The sequence below is a fragment of the Chaetura pelagica genome, unplaced genomic scaffold, assembly GCF_000747805.2.
Source record: "Chaetura pelagica isolate M959 unplaced genomic scaffold, ChaPel_1.0 scaffold67, whole genome shotgun sequence".
Classification (NCBI taxonomy): Eukaryota; Metazoa; Chordata; class Aves; order Apodiformes; family Apodidae; genus Chaetura; species Chaetura pelagica.
Window position 1 is genome coordinate 865,254 of NW_009954107.1, and position 21,024 is coordinate 886,277.

Below are 21,024 nucleotides of genomic sequence, written 5' to 3' on the forward strand. Positions count from 1 at the left end.
CAAAAGCTAAACAGCAAAATCCTTTTAGAGGCTGCATAGCGTGACAGCAGTGAGTGCCCTTAGCTCTAAACAGGGCTTCAGGATATGTAGTTTGAAATAAAATACAGAAAATCTTCAGAAAGTTTCTGATAAAGAATTTGCTTTGTGTTCTAAATATTCTTGGAAGTACTATTGTAGTTCTCAAAGCTTTACAGTGTTCTGTTCATAAAAGCTGCGTATATAAAGGGCGTGTAGCGAGAGCACTGGGGGTAATGGGTTAAAACTGGAAGAGGGGAGATTTAGACTAGAGATTAGGAGGAAATTCTTCACTATGAGGGTGGTGAGACACTGGAACAGGTTGCTCAGAGAAGTTGTGGATGCCCCCTCCCTGGAAATGTTCAAGGGCAAGTTGGATGGGGCTTTGGGCAACCTGATCTAATGGGAGGAGTCCCTGCCAATGTAGGGGGTTGGAACTAGGTGATCTTTAAGGTCCCTTTGAACCCTAGCCATTTAATTATTCTATCATAAATATGCAGTGATTTACAATTAAAATTGCATTTTTTTTAACCTGGACATAACTTGCTATTGTAGATATTCAGCTGCTTGTTGGCTAAGCGTAGCCTGACAACCAAGCTGCTTTTTTTTGGTGTGTGCTTGAGATTTCTGACAAACCTACTCTTGAACAATTGCTAAGGACAAGGAAAGTTGTGACAACACACATTAAAGCAGCCAGGGGTCAGAAGAATGTGGAACTTTTTTTAAAGCTATTTGGCAAGAATTCTTTATAGATCAGGGAGAAGATGCACGGTAATTTTCCATACAACTTTCTCGGTATGTAGTATTTTTTTGGGTTATGAAACTTTAAATATAAATGCTGCTGTTTATTTCCCTGTAGCGAGAGGTTTCATCTGCCATACTTTTTCAGTCTAAAATGTCAGCATTTTTAATGTGGCCTTCCTCCTCTCCTCATAAGAATACTTACTTGCTTTATGAACAGATGTACTTCCTCCTGTGCGAGAGGCTTTCAGCGAAATACACAGACAGCAGAATTTATATGCTGTGGCTGGAGATGGCTGGTCTAGTGTAAATCTGCAGCTGACAGCCTGCACTCTGCCCTGTCGCTGCTGCTCCGGGAGATCGATGATTTGTGCAGGGATAGTTCAGAGGGGAACTCTTATTGATTAAGAAGGAAAAGTCTTACTCCATTGTCCAGCACCGCGTCACTATTCTTATGATCTATAAAGGCGAGGGAAAACCTCTGTGGGCGGAAGGGCCCCAAATTGCGCCTTTTTCGGCTGCGTGTTCGGAGGCAAGAGGCGGGGGAGGTGTGCATTTCTCCCGTTCAGGCTGAGGACGCTTAGTTTTCCGGCCGCCCTCAGAGGCGGGACCCCGTGCGTGGGCGGCGGGGCAGCGCCCGTCGCTGCGCCCCGGGGGTCGCGCCCGCAGAGCCGCCCGGGCGCTGATGGGGAGGCGAGGCGGGGAGAGCACGGCGGGGCCTTCAGCTCCTCCTCGCCGCCCTGCAGCGCTGGGAGGCGGTGCGAGGGCCCGCCCGGGGGCCGCGAACCTCAGCCCTCGCCCCGCAGCGCCCCAGATGCGCGGGGCGCGGGGCGGCTGCAGCGGCCGGGGGCTCTGCGTGGTGGGGTGAGTGTGCGCGGCCGGGCCGGGTCTGGGCTGGCTGCGGGGACCGACAGCCCGCAGAGGTTGGTCGGGCTGGCCAGCCGAGCCTCCCGCGGCGGCTGGGGCACCGGCGGGTGTCGGCGGACAGGGTTACTGTTTTGTATCGGCAGCATTTAATGTCTGCGACGGCAGGGACTTGTGGTAGGGCTGGAGAGCAGCCGGGAGCTGATGCTGCAGGCGGTCCCTGCCGCTCCCCCGCCAGCGCAGTGCTATGGAGGTGCTGGGAGGGGCTCCGCCTGTCCTCTTATTTCACCGCAATTAAATGTCTTATCTTCTCATGGCATGTGGCCCAAGGAGTCAGGAGGAGTAGTCCCACAGCATACAGTGGCATGATGTGGGAAACATGTTGCTCCATTTCACGTCATATATTATGCCATTAAAGATAATGCATATGCTTTGTTGCATATAGAGTCTGTGCAATTTTATTGTTGTTTGTGTGTTTGGGTATTGGGGTTTTTTTTGTTGTTGTTTTGTTGTTTTATTTTTTTGGGGGGTGGGGTTTCATGTTTAGAGGTTCAGGTTTCCTTCAAAACCACAAAAAACCCTCACCCAAACAACAGCAAAAAAACCAACAACCAAACCCACCTGGGGTTCTTTGAGAAGTCAGGTGGCCTTTATAGGTATTGGGGATCGAATCAGTGTTGTTAGCTTAGGTTTCCAAAAGTCTGTCAAGTCATTGAGACAGATGGAATACAAGAGAAAAGAGTTCTTGCACGGGCAAATAACTACAGTGGGAAACAGTGCTTTCTTTCTCCAGTGGTGTTTCACAGGGATCTGTCTGGGGCAATTCAAGGTAGTTGACCAGGTCAAGGGGTGAGCAGTGAAGTGAGAAGGCAGTATTAGGTTGTGGAAAAATACTAAGGACAAGGGTCGGCTATGAAAAAATAAATGAGAAGGACCTTAAAAGGCTGCCTGGACAGTAACATGGCAAATGAAATGGCAGAGGGGTATGTACGTAACAAAAGGAACCAGCTTTCCATGTAGAAGATGGCCTGTGAGTTCACCATTATTGCCTGGGAGATAAATTCTGGTGTTATGACAAAGCGAGGTTTTCCTGGGACTAGTCTGTGCCACTTTCCATAGGGTCTCTCGGTTTTGATATTGGCAAAAAGCAGATAACCTAGGGGAGAGGGAGGAAATTTAAAGCAAACTCATAGAGATGCTTTCCACGGCTGTTGTATTAGCTTCCAAGAATTTGCAGTTCAGGGTTTTCCTTGATGAGAAGTTTAAACTTCTATTTTTTTTTGGTGGCTTATTAGCCGAGATGTAGGAGTAGGATGAGTGATATGGTCTGTTTGAGTGGGGAGTTAGATTTTGATGTACGCACCTTTGTATGAAGGCAAGGTAAATATCAGAAAGGATAGGAAGACATCAAGCAAACCTGCTGCAAGGCCAGTTTACAGTTCTTGGCTAAAGAAATCAATACAATTCTTGAACTGTGAGCTGTTGCTTTGCAGTTACTCATTCACAAGTGTACTTTGATACAATCATGCATCTCTTCGCAGTTAAGATCTGAAATGATATGGGATGAAAATAGGAACTTCCACATATTAAATAATCTGTTGTTGTAAAAGTGTTTCTGAGGAATGCTTTGACACATCTGTATATGTTCTTTAGAGGTGGGTTTAACATATTAATGACAGAACTTAGTGGGATTATGGAAATGTATGATTATGAACAGTTTTTGTTGTTTGTGTTGTTTTTTTTTAAAGTCCCATCTTCATTAAAATATACGATTTTAAGACTAGTAATAAAAGTGAAAGCATTCCTGTGCCTTACTGTTAATATTCATCTGTGTGTTTTGTAAGAGATGTTTTAAAATTTGTACATGATCAGGTATATGGGAAAACAGAAAAGTTCTAGCATATCTTACACTGAAATAGCATAATATTAGAAAGTTTGTGGCTTGGTTTTTAGGACAGTGTTAAGGAGTCTTTGGTACTGAATGAAGAGATGCTTTGTGACCTTTAACTGTATTGAGAGTATGTCCATGTTTCCAGATGTACTAATATCTCGGTTCATTCAAACCAGCCAAAATGAGAGTTTGTAGTTAAAGTAAAGATCACTCTTTGCTTGGCGCTGTATCTGAAGCTTATTTTTATGCAGAGAGCCATCAGAGAAAATGGACTCTATGTTAATGATTGAACACCAGTGGAGGTGTGAGTTAACCTTATTTCATATTATGGAATAATGTGTTTCTCTTTTTATAGGAAGGGACTGTTCAGAGGTTCCACAAATCGGTGCCCTTCTGGAAAAAGCAGAGAGTCTCTTCCAGCAGTTTTTGAGAAAAATGTGCAGGAAGCCATTGACAATTATACTTGGTATGTGGTCACTTCTGAAATACTGCTTCATTAACAGACTCTTGGCTTAAATAGATATTTCAAGATTAGTATTCATTTTCATTAGTCATGCTTCTAGTTATTCCCACGGATGACAACTAATGCAGGCTATAAATTGACCTAACCCATTGTTTACAGGGTTTGCACTTCACTCCTGGTTAGTGTTATGGATTTGCATATTTTTAGAGCATAGTGTGTCTGGAAGGGAAGTCTGACTTCATGGTTAAACACAAATTATGTTCACCAGCGTGACAGGTCAGGTAACTATAAAGAAGTTTCATTCCAGTTGGCACAGGATAGGATTTCCCTGGCCTGCCTTTGCCTTAGCTGCATTGTGTGTGTGTGGGAGCTGGCAGGAACCCACTACAGCTTTCTGAGAGATGGAATCCCAGAGCTCAGGGTTTAAGGTGCACCAGATGTAACAGCATAAAAGACACTGTGTACAGATAGGTAACTCAGTGCTGTTAGAAACATTTGTAGAGATGTTATGCTCGGTTTTGCACAATTTTCTTGTGATAGCTTCTAATAGGATTTAAGAAGGTTTATGTTATGTTTATTGGATGGTTTTGATGTGCTCGTTAGCTGAACTGGTGAAAATAAAATTATTGTTAGAGCTGGAAATACTTGGTATACATGTGTGGATACGTTCTAGATTTGCAATGATACACACACACACACATATATATATAAAAGCATAATGCTGTGTAAAGAATTGCCTTTAAGCTAGTAAGTGGTACAAAATGGAGTATGTACTCACTGCACTCTACTTAAAATATACATTTGGAACTCTTCACGTTGACTCTTAACAGCATGTCCTGAAAACACAATGCATATACAGATTAGTTGACCTGCTACAAAGTAGCTCTGTGGGAAAGGACCTTAGAGTGCTGGTGGACAACAGGTTACCCATGGAACAGCAACATGCCTCTGTGGCCAAGAAGGCCAATGGTATCTTGTGGTGCATTGAGAAGAGTGTGTCCAGCAGGCTGAGGGAGGTTCTTCTCCCCCTCTACTCTACCCTAGTGAGACCACATCTGGAGTATTGTGTTCAATTCTGGGCTCCTCAGTTCAAGAGGGACAGGGATTTACCTTGAGGGAGTCCAGTGGTGGGCTAGAAGGATGATTAAAGGACTGGAACATCTGTCTTATAAGGAAAGGCTAAGAGACCTGGGGCTGTTTAGTCTGGAGAGGTCACAGAGGGGATCTTATTAATGTTTACAAATACCTGAAGGGTGCGTGTCAAGGAGGAAGGGCCAATCTCTTTTCAGTCATGCCCTGTGATAGGACAAGGAACAATGGACACAAAATGGAACACAGGAAGTTCCACATCAACCTAAGGAAAAACTTCTTTACTGTAAGGGTTATGGAGCACTGGAACAGGCTGCTCAGAGAGATTGTGGAGGCTCCTTCCTTGGAGACTTCCAAGACCTGTCTGGATGCCTTTCTGGGTGATCTGCGCTAGGTGGTCATGCTCTGGTAGGGGGGTTGGACTCTATGATCTCCAGATGTTCCTTCTAATCCCTAATATTCTATGATGTTATGAAAACCTTGCATCCAACAGGACTATGTATCACTGTTGATTTATGTGGTCAGCTGTGTTATTTTTAAAATGTTTATACAAAAAAACCCCATTGTGTTCATTTTAATTTGTCTTCTTTTCACAGTGAAATGCTTTCATCACTTTCATCTAGTGGTCGTACAACACCCACAGAGTTGAATAGTTCTTGGTCTGGAATAAACAGCTATACTACTGGTTTGTCTACTGAAAGAAGTTCAGTTTATTCCTGGAGGGATGATGTATGTCACTGAAACTTTTGCAGTGCACTTTAGATAAATATTGTACAACAGATTAATTTTTTTCAGAAAATGGAAGTGCAGTACATGGCCTGAAGAAGTTAATTTTTTCATTTATTGTAGCCTAAATGAATATCTTAAAAATTAGTTCTGTTTGCAAGTTGATATCAGTGCAGCTGAGAAATTTAATAAAAATCTGAAATTATTAAATTTGGGAAGAACAAACCAGTTTTACCCAAGAAGGTAGGTTTAGTTTTCTGAGTCCAAAAGAGTGATGAAATAAGTGTTCAAATACTGCATAAGGCAGACAGTGCCTCAGTTGAACTATTCTCAGTGTTTTGAGTCATAAAGTACATTAATGAACATGCATGCAAATATCCCAGTCTGAGTAGATATTTAGCTCTTGCCTAGGCTCAGTTCTGTTTTGTAGATGATGCAGAAAGAGGTTAAGCCCATTATGGAGGCTGATCTTTCAAGCACACGTGGCACAGGCTGACGGTATTGAATAAATCTAAAAGCATTGTGGTCACTGTCACTTTGATTTTAAAAAGCCATCCATGGCTGCTAGTGGTAGTTCTGCCATACCTTTTGCACAATATCCTAATCTTTAGGGTACTGAGCCCTTTGGTCACTTCCATCCCTCCAGGAGAAAGCCTAACCCTGGATCATATGGTAACCTGTGTGAGAGTTATTTTCCTATTCCTTTTCAGTGTGATCCCTTCTGGGTGCTGAAGTGGTTGAGGCACTCATGAACAAATGAACAGATGTAATTGGGACCCTGAGTAGTATGACTTTTTCCTTTGTTTCCAAGTGTCTGATACAAGTGGCCTGATTTAATTATGAACAGTGTCTCAGTCGAGGAACCCTCAGCCGTGTGCTTGTTTCTGCATCACTGGATAAAGTCAGGCTCTTCCCTGCTGCCTTCATGTGCCTCTACACTCTGCTTGTACTAAGTTGTAGCTTCAGTGAGGAGGTGTGAAAGGCCTTTTCTCACACTGAGGGTTGTTTCCTAACCACCTCCATATCATGCAGAAGGAAGGTGCCCCCTCTTGACCCTCTTAGCTTGTTTTTACTTGGAAAGGAAAAGTACTGCTCAAAAGAGCAGAGTGCTTTGGTGATGTGGGTCGCAGAGATGTGATGCGCACGCTTCCATCTTTCTGGAGCAGGGAGGGAACCAGGAGTCCAGGCACCTTGTAACTGGTGTTTTCTGTTGTCTGATCCTAGACAGCTTACTCATTTTTGCTAAATCACCTTGCTCGGGTCAGTTACCTGTTTGTGTTTTTTCCCACTGCAGTGTATAAACTGTCTCCAGAGTAGGTAGTCTGAAGATCCATTCTGAGATGCTCAACCAAATTGGTTCAAGTTGTCCTGTTCTTTAAATGTTGTGGGTTTTTTTCAATAGAAATAGGTATGCTAACAGCTATTAATTTTATAATATGTAGGAATTTGATAAAGCCAACACACAGAGAGTGCATCAGTTATTTTGGGAGATTGATGAAATGCTGTTTGAAGGAAAAGTGACCTCCCAAACTCAGAGCCTGCAGGCAGAATGTGCAGACTGGGTTGAACAATTTCCTCATCTAAGGTAAGGACATTTCTTACTGGTACTAGTTTTAACCAGTTATCCCTCTAATTTAAATTTCTGGAGTATCCTCATGTGAATTGCTCTGGATGTATGGCATCAGGAACGCCTTTGCGTTGAAATCTGTATCTCTGGGACTGAGCTGTGCCATAGTGATGCAGTAAGTATGAGTGGTGGTGTGCTAGCAGCTAATGCTCTTTATGTTGCTTAATGCAATGATTACAGACAAAGATATTGTAGCAGTATGAAACTATGCATTGCCTTTTAAAAATATTGTAGAAGTTAATAGAACATGCATAAGATGGGAGATGGGGTTTTTTGTGCTGTGTAATTAATTAAAAATATTAGGGCATTTTACTGTATTTTCACTAGGTGGAATTTCTTTTCTGAGTGAGTGATTCCTGATTTAACTGCAGATTTAGATTTTCTGATTAAAATCTAAAGCCTGCAGTACTAAACAAGTCCAAGAGGTTGAAAGTAAACTGAAGAAATTTGCAAGTTATCTGTCATTTGGCACAGATGGATATGGTACATCCTGTGGTTTATAAAGAAAAAGATAAGTTATTTACATTATTAAGCTTAAAGCTTAAAACTTAAAACTCAGTTTATGTTGACTCTGGGATGTCATCTGAGAGTTGTGCTTCAAATTGCTCCCTGACTGTCCTTTTTTAAAATATATTTTTAAAATTTTTATTTGTAAAACAGCTATGTCGATACATGAATACTTAGCTCAGTATTGTCCTGGTTTGAGCCAGGATGAAGCCAATTTTTCTTTTTGCTGATTTTTTTTTTCCTTCAGTAAGCTTTCTTGTAGCTAGCAACAGTGTGTTCTGCTAGGCTGATAAGACAGTGGAATGTTTTTCTAACTACTGAGGCTTCAAGGCCGCACCTGCACTCTGCCGGCTCAGACACTATGGGGAGATCTGTGACCCCCCCGTAGGAGGCTGAGTTAGACAGACAGCAAAATTGGCCAAAGATATTCCATTCCATATATCTACGTAAGCTCAGAGGAAGGTCAGAGATCACAGAAGACAACTTCCTTCCTTCTTTTTCTCCCTTCTCTTCCGTCCATGGCCGGCATCCAGGGAGGACTCTGTTCATCCATCACCGTCGATCCTCAGGCTTGATCTCTCGTGACCCCCATAACTCTCTGCTCTTTTCCAGCAGCAGCTCCGGGATTCCTCGGGACTCTTCCCAGTTCAGGGAAGTGCTGTGGGAGTTGCTGGGGTGGGGGGAGGCGAGAGGTTTTTTGCCCATACCTGAATATATCTGTATATAATTGTATATATTTTCTTGTATCATTCATTAGTGTTTTAATTAAAGCTGTGTAGTTTAGTTTTCAATCCAGCTAAGTCTCTCTCTTTTTCTCTCTCTCCTTCCCTACCTGGGTTGGGGGGAGGGGGGATTGAGAGCATTGTTGTCAGACCTGAGTCAAACCGTGACAAGTATGGAGGAATAAACATACATGAGAACTGTCACCAATAAGAGAAAGATCAGATCTATTTAATGGAAAGCTTTTTGTTCTTAGCTTACAAAACAAAAAATAAAGGCTATTGCTTAGAGCTTCACGTGGCATAAACTGTTGTTCTATAGGAAGTAGTATCAGGAAAATGTGTTCAGGTGAGTCTGAACGTTGCTGCTTTCACTATTGGCAATTTCATTCAAGATCCCTTGTGAATTCTAGTGAAAACCAGTTCAGTAAGCAGTGATTACTATTTACCTATACTATGTTGAGAAATTATTTTAGAGTAGTTTTGTGTATGTTTAAATAGAGTTGCTTTTACCTTTTCTTTCTACCTCTGCATTATGCATGTTGGATTTTGTGCATTTTCGGAGCTTAATTCTATCCTTCACTACCCATGTAAACATTTTGGATTAGGACTTCTGCTCAAATCATTATATACAGGAGTTGAGTAAGTAAAGTCATACCAGATGTTGTTTGTCTTCTGCATCCATTGTTAAATATTTCTTGGGGGGTTGATAAGAAAGGAAGAGTGTTTACTTTACCTGTCTTTAGAACAATCTAACAAGATTTACTATTTGCTCTTCAGAGTTCTAAGCTAGAATCTCATCTTGCGTACATCAGTTTAACTTTAATTACTTAAATACTAGGCAATGTTAATGTATCACACAAGGTCCTGGCCCCTCCATAAATTGTTTTTTTCAGAGCAAATGTAAGGCTTGCTTTCATGTTGCCTACTGTTTGCAGGTATTTTTATTGTTGATATTTGCATATGGGTTTCCATCTAAGATATCATTCACTCTCTCCTTTTTATTCAGGGTTCTGGGAAGGCAGCTCCTATTGCCAAAGGACGAAGGCGTTCAGCATTTTCAGAGCAGAAGTGCCTCCTGTGTGGATACTAAGTGTCTACCTGGCCACCGTGAATGTACTAGTAATATAAAAGAGTACGTTTTTTTTTTAAGTTTTCTTCTTGGTCTTCCCTCTTCAGAAATATGTAAAATATTCCATTTGTATTACTGAAACATTTCACTATAAATAAATAAGCACTTTCTTCTTTCTTTGGATATTTAATTGTCATTTGTTGATCTTTTTCAGGCTCTGCATTTCAGGCTCTAAACTGATCCCAACAGCATCTCCAATACATAAAGCACTAGATTCAAGTTCCACTAAGATTTCTACTTCTGACTCATATATGTATTTATTCCTGGAAGAAGAAATCTACGATGTGGATGGAAAAATAGAAGAATATTTTGCCTTTGACAACAAGGAGCTGTAAATAGCAGATACATGTATTTTTGAAGAATATAATGAAAGATTATCAGTGAACCCAGTCAGGGTTCATAAACTGTGTTTCCCTTGTGTAAAATACAGCTATTTCTTTCCCTGTGTTTGGTAGCACAGTTGTCAGAGCACTCATTGGGCATGTGATAGATTAGGTATGTTGTCTTTCTAGTGGTTCAAAACTCACTTCTCCCATGTCAGAGGAATATAACTTAACCACTAGTTGTTTTGAGGTGTCTTGAGCATGGAGATTCAAAGAATCACAGAGTATTAGGGGTTTGAAGGGACCTGCAAAGATGGAGTCCAACCCCAGTACAATCAATAATCAAATAATCAATGAAATGTTGAGGCAGGGTGTAGAATGAAGGGAATCCCTTCTCCCCAAGTGAATGCCTTGACCACTGGTTTTTAGGGTCATTACACTGTGTATGCTATCATTATCTGCTCTAATGCATCTTAAATACTTTCTGTGCAATGTATAACAACTTTGTGAGGAGAAGTGCAGGATACAAACTGCATGACAGGAGTCATGCAGTTGTTGTCTTGACTGTGTAGCGTAGGTTTCCTGGGAGCCAGTTGAATGTTCCAGCAACTACATTATAATCCTCCTGCCAAATGCAACAGACAATACTTCCCTTTTGTTTTGGTAAAAAAACATAGGATTTACTCTCAAATTACTAAGTACCCCAGCTGTTCCTTCTGGAGCTACAAATCTTTGCTGTAATGCCCTGGCTGGAGTTTTTAATTTTTCACCTGCCAGCAAAAGAAAAGATAAATCATTGTATGTATTCCATAGGTTCTGTTCCCATATGTACTCTCTACATTTGAAGTTGAATTTTTTTGTAATCTACATCTGATGATTGGCTTTTCTTCCATATGTATGTTTCCACTCATTTGGTGTATTAGAAGGAGGGAAAAAAGAAGTCAAAACCCATGGGAATTAATTTGAATTTGCTTCCTTTGTTAGTGATGATGAGAGTTGGCAAGAAAAAAAAATACATCCGGCTGAGAAGAGGAGTAAGCGTGGCTTTCCCCCTGTTTCTCCCAATGCTTGTATCAAAGATGCTGTGGCTTCTGAAGTGTTTGATTGTATCTGGAGCAATATCATTGGAATATTGGAAGAACTGATTAAAAAAAATTGGGAAACTAGTATCATAGGTATTCAATATTTTATTATGCCATTTTTATTTACTCCAACTCAGAAGAGTAATTAATTTTTTTTAATATCTTTTTCCCCTTTAAGCAAAGCTTGGGAAATCTGGTTATCTTAAGATAACCATGTTGGTAGAAAAGCTCTGTAAGAGAAGTAATGCCTTGCTCTGTGTGCGCACTCACACACACCTAAAATGCAAACATTGCTATTAATTTTCAGGGAGTTTTATATGAGAGGTGTGAAAAAAGGAAGAATACTGACTGAAAGAGCTTCATTGGAGAAGAGTGTGTTAAAAAAAATCTTAATCACTGGCTCAGGATGCAAATTAATGCTGTTAGCAGAAGGTCACTGACAACATGGACTGAGTCTGGAACCTAGGAATCAAAGCCCTCATTGTGTGAGCTTTATTGGTTAGATTGTTAAAGTGAGATAGCCTTACTGGCAGTGCGGGAGTTCGTTATAGGATGAATAAATGGTAGTGCATGTAATTTTACTTTATTTTGTATTTTTATATTCTAAGGGACAATAGTGAGAAGCAAAAGCTAGGAAAGTGAACTAAAAGTGGAATTCCGTTTGGTGTGCATGTGTCATCTGTAAAGGCTGAGGGGAGATTTCAGTTCTTTCAGTGTGTTCTAAAAGGACAATAACAGAATAATGACTGATGGTGTGTTTTGGAAATTACCTCAAATGTTTTGGAAATTACCTCAAATGTAGGGTACACACAACTTCAAATGTAAGTCCACAACAAAGTAAAAAATTACAAAGTTTTTCAGAATACTTGCAGAATCAGAACTTTACATTTCAGGTGCAGCTGACATATAAAAGCATTTTGACATCACAGGTGAATTGTTCAGCTCAATATTATAGTTTAGGGAGGATAGCTTAGCAATTTTATGATAGTTGTGCACTTTTATGAAGGGCATAAAGTTATGATACACAGATATCCAAACAAAATATTTCAACTAGGAATATAAAATAGTTTGAGTTTGTAATAGAAATAAGGTGGTGGTATATATGCAAAATGAAGCGGTGTGTAGCTGCTATCAGACAAAGGTAGGATCAAGAGACTTTTTTTTTCTGGATACATACGTTGTTTCTGCTTTTTTTTTTAAAAAAAAGAATTAGAAAAAATTTTGTAAGAGTCAATAATGTTTAAAAATTTTATTTTTAAATAACATTACAACAGTATTTTCCTAAAGAAACATGCCCCTACAGTTCTACTGTGTAGACCAGTGTGTTTGTCAGTGTCAGAGAAAGTATAAACAAATGTGAATGCTTTCAGAAGAACATAATTTATGGTAGATTTTACAGGAAGCCTAAAACTATATGAAAATCTTTATTTATTGTGAAGTGTAATATTCATAGAATCTCAACAAATGGTGGCTGGTTAAGTGTAAAAAAAACCCTCTTATTTCCTCTTACATTTATTTTTTTTCTTGTTGTGCAGACGGTGGCAGACAGGTGGAAAAGCTGAAAGCTGTTACAACAAAACCACCACATTTGCCAGTTGTTCATATTACTGCAGATGCTGGGACTGTTTCTCTTTCCAGAGGTTCTGAAACACAAAGTGTATCTTTTGTTTCCTCACAGGTAAAAATAGCTTCCTATCAAATGGTGGGTTTTTTTCTGCTAACTTTGGAGGGAGTCCTGGTTGAAACTAGAAAAAGGCTATTTTTATTTTATTTAACTCTAACTTTGCTTTTTAAACCAATTAGGTATACTTAAAATATTCCATCTCATTTAAAATGAAGATTCATTAAATGTGCATTTCTTGTTTACTATCACTTGTTCTTTGATGCTTCTCAAAGGCACTGCTTACCACTAAGATATTATTTAAGTTGGTTTATAGAAAAACACTTTTTAGACTGTATTCTCTCCTTTTGTTATGGTCCAGTTGTTTCTTCCTGATAGAGTTAAGAAAACAGATGGGTCTCTTCCCTGGACTGCAGGGATGTCAAGTTACAACCCGAAGGGCTTTACTCACAATCCTGTGAGTTTCAAACTCTCTCATTCCTTTTGATTTCCTTTGTCTTTTATAAAAAGGGACTCTGCTATATCCACCAACATGCTGGCACTAGCCCTTACCTGTCTTTGCGGAAGCTCATGTTGAATTGATAAAATGCCCTTTTCTGTACTGCTTGCTGCCTACTCCCTCTGTTCTCTGGTTTTTCTGCACATTTTTTCTTTTCTGGTCACTACCTTCCAATTTGCTTGGGTTTTGGTTTTTGCTTGGGTTTTGGTTTTTGCTTGGGTTTTGGTTTTTGCTTGGGTTTTGGTTTTTGCTTTGGCTTGGTGTTGTTTTTTTTTTTTGTGTGTGTGTTGTTGATTTTGCATTTTTTTTAAATCTTTCTTACTCAATTCAAGCAACTTCATGCTCTGCCATCTGCTCTTTTTCCATCCTAGTCAGGTAACAAGATAAGAAATGCGGAAAAGACTGCACAGCAGTCTCAGTGCTCCCCATTGACATGGTTGGTTCTGTAGTGGTCATGGCAGCCAAAAGTAAAGTGCTTAGATAAGGAGTGCCCTGGCTGTGTGCCTCTGGACTGAGCTGTGCTGAACAAAGATTGAAATTTTGGACAATTGAGCCCCAGCTTCAACTGAAGCTTATCTTGCAAATAGAGTTCTAATAACTGGTTTACCCACGTTTTGTTTGTATGTTTAAAATATAAGCAAAACAACAATTTGCTCCATCTACCACTGAGAATTCTACTGAACTCTTTCAACAGAAACTTTCTAAGGAACAAGTGAAAGATGTATGAACTGTGGGCTTTTTGAGGTATTCCTTCAGAAACACCTTAAGGTTAACACACATTTGTTGCTTTTACTAGGTTCACCGTTTCTCCAGCAACTTCTGTAGTGATTTGAATGGTGTGATGACAATTCAAGCAAAGCCACTTCAGAAGAGGCCTGTTGCCACAGCAGAAAAAATACAGTAGGTGTTGGTATTGATATTTTCAAAATGCAGCATAATTATTTTGTAATTTAGTATAAAAAGCTGTATTGCAATTAAGAAGGCAGTCATCTCGTTTGTGTGTATAACCAATGAGACGATTTGTAGAGGTTGCAAAGATACTCTGTTAAGACATCTTCATCCTCATTCCATATCTCTTTCTCTTTCCTTTTTTCTTAGGCATGAGCAAGAAGACAAACAGCATTGCATTGGCTCCAGTGCTCCAAGTTCAGTGCTGCATACTAGGTTGGGGAGAATTTCTGATAACAGTGTTCTCTCAACATCTCGGGTACTGCTGACATCTTCTAGGAAGCTACCAAGCCATCGTAGGTTACCTTCTCTCACTTCTGACCAACTCTTCTCAAAACCTCCTAATGTGTACAATGATGAAATCCTTAGGGGGACTAAATTGTGAGTTTAAAAATTTTATTCTTTGCTTTCCTCAAAATTTTACTGAAATGTCACCAGGGAAGGCTTTTACAAAATACTTGATGAGCGCTAACCTGAAATTTATTGCTGATTCTAGAATTCAGAGAGAAAAAGAAAGCAAGCAGAATGGTATTTTTCCTGCAGAGGCATTAGGTCTATTTATTTATTTATTTATTTATTTATTTCGCTGCATAGCGTTCTGTTACTTTCTGTAGCTGAGTTCTGTAAAGAAATGTACTGCTTAATAATTTCATATTACTTCAGTGAAGAAGTCTGGTATGAATTTTCCTAAAACAGGAACTTTTAAAATTCTGTAGACGTGCCAACTCAGATCGTTTGTCTTCTGCTTGTGCATCTACAACCCAGAATAAGCTACCACCAATAAACTCAGAGGCTGTTGAACAATATCTTTCAGTGCCTCAGTTGCAGCAGAGCTCTGTAAGTGTGTTCATTTTTGTACTGGTGAAAAACTTCAAGCTGTTTGGAAGTAAATGTGTCACTGGTTTAAATGAGCAGTCTTACAGTTTGTGTTTGTGTTTAATACATGGTCTTAACATGCTAATGTGTGTTACATTGGGATACCATTGGAATGCAACAGAAGCCAGTTTAAAACTTCAGGTCATCGTGATGGAAAGACTTTCCTCTGAAAACAAAAATCTATTTAGGAAAAAAAACAACACCCAGCCACCCAGATACTAACCTTGCACTTACATGCACCTGGGTTTAAATAACTATTTTTCTTGTTTTATTCACTAATGCTGGATTATTAGAAGTAGAAAATTATGCTGACTGAAGTAGAAAAGAATACTGGCTGACAAAAAAGATAAGTCTTACTGATACTATTTTTGGAGGATTGGGAAGTAATGTTACCAAATGAAAGCAAATCAGCGTTTTGATCCTGTGCTGAATAATATTTTGAATTGAGACACATTATTTTTATTAATATAAGCCTTTGGGAATTTTACACTAATATTAGGGTACAATATCAGATCTGTTTTAAAAACATAAGTACCCTTAAATTACCTTGAATTGGTGCTTTTCGTTAGTGAAAGCATATTTTTCTTACCTTGCTTTTTTGTTGTGGGTTTGTTTTTCTGGGGTTTTATTGCATGGCAATAGAAGAAATATTATTATAACCAATTAAATGGCTGCATTCTTTCAATGCTCTTAATTCTCTCAGCGTCGAGGGCGATATGTCCACAGCAGAGTGTCAAGTGCAGTGTCTGGTGGTACAGAGCAACAGCCACTCAGAGAAAGAATTGTCTTTAATGATCAGTTTTCAAGACCCAACACAACTCATACATTCAGGATACGTTACAGTGTAAGTAGAGACACAGAAAAGTGAAGAAGGTTCCACTCAAGTCCACTTTTGGTCTCGTTTACTGTGTCTCCTGATTTCTGTTGTACAGGGATCTCTACTATCTGTAGAGATCATAATGTTAAAAAGCTTTTGAGAGGGTGTGGAACCTTGAAAAGCAGGACTAGTGTATGAGGAAGTGATTTTTTTTCACATCTAATGCATGAAACGGCTCTTTTGAGGGTGTCTGTGCGCTAGAAGTGTGCAGTTTTCATATTGCTTGGAGCTTTGCAGCTTGGTAGGACTGCATCATAAAAACTGTATGAGACCATTTCAGTAGTTAAGTGTATCATACTATCTAATAGTATGTTTTTCCTTTTTACAGACAGACACATCTCAGAAGAGATCACTGCCTCTCATGAATTTTATAAACAGAGGAACAGGTCAAGGATTATTAATAGGTAGGCAAAGAAAGAATTACTTGGAAGGGCCAACTAAGCCTCTTAACCCATGGTGCAGTTGAGAAGCAAAACAGTCAGGGAGAGCCGTGTCAGCATAATGTCCTGAAGCTGTGCCAGGGGAGGTTTAGACTGAGTATTAGAAAGAATTTCTTTACCAAAAGAGTTGTTCGACAGTGGAACAGGCTGCCTAGGGACGTGGTGGAGTCACCATCCCTGGAAGTATTTAAAAGAAACCTAGATATAGCCCTTAGTGACACAATTTAACATTGAACGGGTAAATTAGGCTACGGTAGGAGGATTTAGGTTATGGTTGTACTTGATCTTCAAGGTCCCTTCCAACCAGGATGATTCTAGGATTCTATGATTCTATAAAAGAGCAGGAGTGCTTGGAAGGACCTTTTGAGTTTGGTTTTGAAGTTTCTTTTTCACTTGGTCTGAGATAGCACTGACTGACCGTTAAGAACCCTGCAAAGCTTCTTTTCGTTGTTATGATGTGAAAGGAAAAGGATTCCACCCCCGTCTTTCTGATTCTGCCACAGTTAAACAATCAATGTTTTATCTTTTCTAGGCTCACAGCATTACTACAGATCCTTTCAGAGAAATCCTCCAGCCTCAAGGAGGAGATATCAGATTGCTTCTTAACCCATCTGATGAAGAAACAGAACCCCCCTGCACTAAATGAAGACTGAAGAGCTAAATTTGCCAGCTAGTAGCTTCTGTGACAAATAACATGTGTAGTGTGCTGGTTTCTGCTGAGTCTTGCAGTCCTCAGGATGCCTACCTTGCCTTCTTTTAAAGTTGTCTGACCGGGGGTTAGATTAAAACTTAGAGCAGAATTAGATAAATGGTTGAGATAAAAGTGTTGGGCATCTGCTCTGCAGTCAAGATGCTGCTTCTGTTGCTGCACTTTCTTCTCAGACATTTCTCCTTTTTTTTCTGTTTTTGCTTAGGCATTTTTTTTATTCTATTATTTTTTTCTACCTATAAAAGCAATAAGTTATGTTTAGACTGTGAAGTCATGTTCCCACTTTTTTGTTTTTCCTCAGTGTTAAGGATCGTCTAGTCTATCCAAATATCAGTCATATATAAAATCTGTATTTTTAAACAGGAGTTTGCAGTATCTCCTCTTTAACTCCTGTTTTAACATTTCTCCCATTTTTCAGACTGTCTGCTTATTGCAGTTACTGTGTTAAATAATGTCTGTCCCTTTTTCTTCCTTTAATTCTTTTGAGATGGAATTAATTAATTGCTTTTACTTCCCTTGTTCTGCTCATAAGTTATTGTGGGAGCTGCTAGGATAAACTTTATATACAGGAATAAATGATTTTTCCCTGTCAGGATAAACGTTTGTAGATCCTGAGCAATTGAATCTGCATGCTGACGAGTCAGTAAGACCATTCCAACTTCTTGAGATTTCTTATAAAATATTGCATATTACTGTATGAATTAGTAATATTTTTTAGTATCCAAGCCTTCAGTTTTAATTTGAAAATCTGTACGTAACTGATGAAAGCATTATTTAATAGCTTTTTGTGCAGACCCAAATGGGAAAATCAAAGAGAAGATTTGGATTACATTCTGCCCAGACATCACAGCCCTGATTGAGTCCCTGGCGAACAGTGCTTTGTGTGCATTTGGGGTCAGAAATTCCCCTTTCCATCAGAGAGCCAGCAGTTAGTTTGAAGAGCTCTTGAAGGGGAAAGAGGGAAGTAGAAAAACTTTAAGTATGTACTCAAATTTTGCAGTTAAGAATGGAATAAATTTCTTCTACTTGGGAGCTAAAACTAGTTCTCACTTCTTCTGACTACTGAAGGATTGATAATCTAAGGCAAAGCATTTGTAATGTATATTTTATGTATATTGTTTATCTGATTTCAGGTTTGTGTAAGTGGTCATCAAACATTGCATTCTTCTGAGTAAATGAAAGCATTTTAAAATTACTTTTGTAGCTTAATATTTTTCTCCTTTGGCTACACTGACTTGCCCCCTCCCTGGAAGTGTTGAAGGCCAGGTTTGATGGGGCTTTGAGCAACCTGATCTAGTGGGAGGTGTCCCTGCCTATGCAGGGGGGTTGGAACTAGATGATCTTTAAGGTCCTTTCCAACCTGAACCATTCTGTCCACACTGATGATGACTTTTCAGATGGAGCCATGTTTTGTGCAGGTGATGGCTGTTGGGGATTACAAAGTGACCTTTTTTTTTCAGTCTGAGTAACTCTACATAAAGTTTAATCATATTGTGATCATGTGTATTGAGAAAGAAGGAAGGTCTTAAGAAAAATGCTTCCTAATTAGAAGTGATCTGTGGTGATTGCTAAGTTAGCAACTGGTTAGTCTTGCTTACTGTGGACTGTGTGTTTTGCAAGACATCAGACGTCTTGCCTGGAGCAAAGGATTAATCTAAAGAGCACACCACAGGTTTCCAGAATTTGTTCTGTACTTCTCTTTTGTCCTTCTGTCGATATCAGTCCCATTTTAGCCTTGCTTTGCTTTTTTGGTTTTGTTTTGTTGGTTTTTTTTTCTTGCTGGTAAGGATTATTTTGTCAGTTTCCTTACCAGAGGATTCAGATCTGCATTGTAGGGACCAGCAGAAGCCTGTGTTTCTGGGCTGACATAGCTTCCTAACAAGATGTGTGTCTTCTGCCAGTATAGGCAGATAAGCTTCCACTTAGGTGACAGGCTGAGTAAAAGCAGATTTGCATTGTTACACACATTTACAAAAGCAAAAATATTTGCTAACCAGTGAAGTAACAGCTCTCCAGGTGAAAAAGGAATGCTAGTCACAATCTGGTAGAAAACTCTTCTCCTACAGAACATCCTCCAAAATTCCTAAGTCTTAGTGACTTCATTAGGCCTCAGGTGTGCCAGACCTCTCATTTCTTCTTTCTTGGATATATCTTTTACATCTCAATCTAGCATAGCTGCTGCTGCCTTTTGTTAGGAGCAGCAGCATCATTGCCAGCTGCTGGCAGGATTTTGCAATGCTATGTTCCCTATTTCTTTTCCAGTGGCTTTTCACCTTGTCCCTGCTGTTTCACTCTTTTCTAGTTTTTCACAGTTTTTCCTGCATAAGGAATTATCAGCAACCAGAAACACAGATTTTGACTTAAAATCACAATTTGCTGTTTCATCTAATTATCAGCTTCACAAAGGAAACAAACTGCAGTGGTTTTGAGAAGAAGAGAGCATAATTATCCAGCTCATCTCCCTGTTACAAAGACAGAAGTGGAGTTTCTTGATCCTTTGTGCTTGCTTGCTTCCTTCCTGGGATGTCACCTGAACTTAAGAGAGGACTGATGGCAATGTAGCTTGCCTTATATGGTTAAAAGACAGAATACGTATCTGCTAGTTCTTGTTATAAAACATTTCAAATACTGACAAGTGTAGCAAAGTTCATTTCCAGCTGTTTATCATGCAGAAAAATGCAAGTCAGCGTCTACGATAAAGTAGTCTCCCTATGCTAGGAGACTGCAGGAGCAAAGTGCCAAAATTTACTCCCCTCTGCTGCCAAGGGTCATCAGCCCTTCCTTAGCTTCAGTTATCCTGAACTTTATCTGTGTTGCTTTGTTTATGCTGTTTGTTTGTTTACTGAAAATGCTGATGCAGTCAATTTTGGTACAAACCAGAGAGGAGAAAAATGACCATGTAATGACCAAAAAATGACCAATGTAAGAAGCTTTTGTGATGTATTCAAGGGGTGAAGTTTTCCAAACTGGAGGTGAGCCATGCTATCTTTTCACTGAACTTCAGTTTGACCACAAGGCTTCTAAACATTGGACGCTTTGAGGTGCTCAGCAGCCCTGCAGCAGCAGGAAGAAACCCTGGCTCCTTGAGACAGGAAGGGGCAGCAGGGTTTATGGTGGGTATGGCCCCACTTCTACCCAAGTACTTTGCAAGTTGTGACATAGGTGTTGGTGCTGCCAGTTGTGTTACTGGCACCCATTAGCCTGGGGCTGAGAGCTTGACAGTGAGATCAGAAAAGGGCATTTGAGTAGAGAAGCATCAGCGTTCCTTGCAGTGCTGCTCATGATCGTAGGTATCTGTGGGCTCTGGGTTGTGTAACCTCTTAGACCCATCAGCCCAACTTAAGAAAGGTGCTTGTCATCTGAAGAACTGGAACTCTTCCATGCATTGTGTTGGAGCAGTTTTTTTTGTTGCAAACGGTGTTCCCTGAGCACCTGAACAGATCTGGAGAATGGTGGTGGTATGAAAATCCTTTCTCCCCAAATGAGCAAAAAAGTGTTTTTTCTCCTGACAGCTGTTTGTGTCTTTTCCTCTGAGGTATCGCACAGGCCTGTGGAGAAATTCCTCACAGATCTCTTGAGCCAGAGGAGCCAAGTGAGGGCAAGGACATGGCAACATTGCCCACAACTGCTCTGCCGCCACAGAGTGTTTCCAGGCAGCCTCTCCATGTGTCTGGTTTTTTTATATCTTTGTTTATTTTCCTGGTAGGAAGCTGCTTCTGGGGCCGTGTGACAGCTCCGCCTCCTGCTCCTGTGGCTCTGGTCCCAGCACCCTCCTCTTGCTGCTGCTGCTGCAGTGGGAAAAGGCAGAGCTGGTACAAGCAGCTCCGCTTCCCCAGTAGAGATCAAGGCTCGGGGCAGGAGGCTGGGAGGCAGCG

General features: G+C 40.2%; 1 protein-coding gene across 1 annotated transcript; it reads left to right on the forward strand.

Moving 5' to 3' along the window:
• The first annotated feature begins 1,441 nt into the window (after positions 1-1,441).
• On the forward strand, positions 1,442-17,086 carry FAM149A (family with sequence similarity 149, member A). Its single transcript, XM_010002507.1, has 13 exons — positions 1,442-1,620; positions 3,867-3,977; positions 5,660-5,792; positions 7,232-7,374; positions 9,652-9,777; positions 9,929-10,105; positions 11,082-11,272; positions 12,715-12,857; positions 14,096-14,199; positions 14,398-14,628; positions 14,964-15,084; positions 15,827-15,967; positions 16,973-17,086. The coding sequence occupies exons 1-13, from the start codon at positions 1,442-1,444 to the stop codon at positions 17,084-17,086; spliced, it is 1,914 nt and encodes a 637-aa protein (XP_010000809.1).
• The last annotated feature ends 3,938 nt before the right edge of the window (positions 17,087-21,024 follow it).

What these genes read in the sequence shown, in the direction of transcription:
- FAM149A (XM_010002507.1), top strand. Translation starts at nt 1,442, where the DNA reads ATGGGGAGGCGAGGCGGGGAGAGCACGGCGGGGCCTTCAGCTCCTCCT. An exon ending in CGGGGGCTCTGCGTGGTGGG is followed by an intron (nt 1,621 to 3,866) that starts GTGAGTGTGCGC and finishes CTCTTTTTATAG; the next exon opens with GAAGGGACTGTTCAGAGGTT. An exon ending in TTGGGAAACTAGTATCATAG is followed by an intron (nt 11,273 to 12,714) that starts GTATTCAATATT and finishes CTTGTTGTGCAG; the next exon opens with ACGGTGGCAGACAGGTGGAA.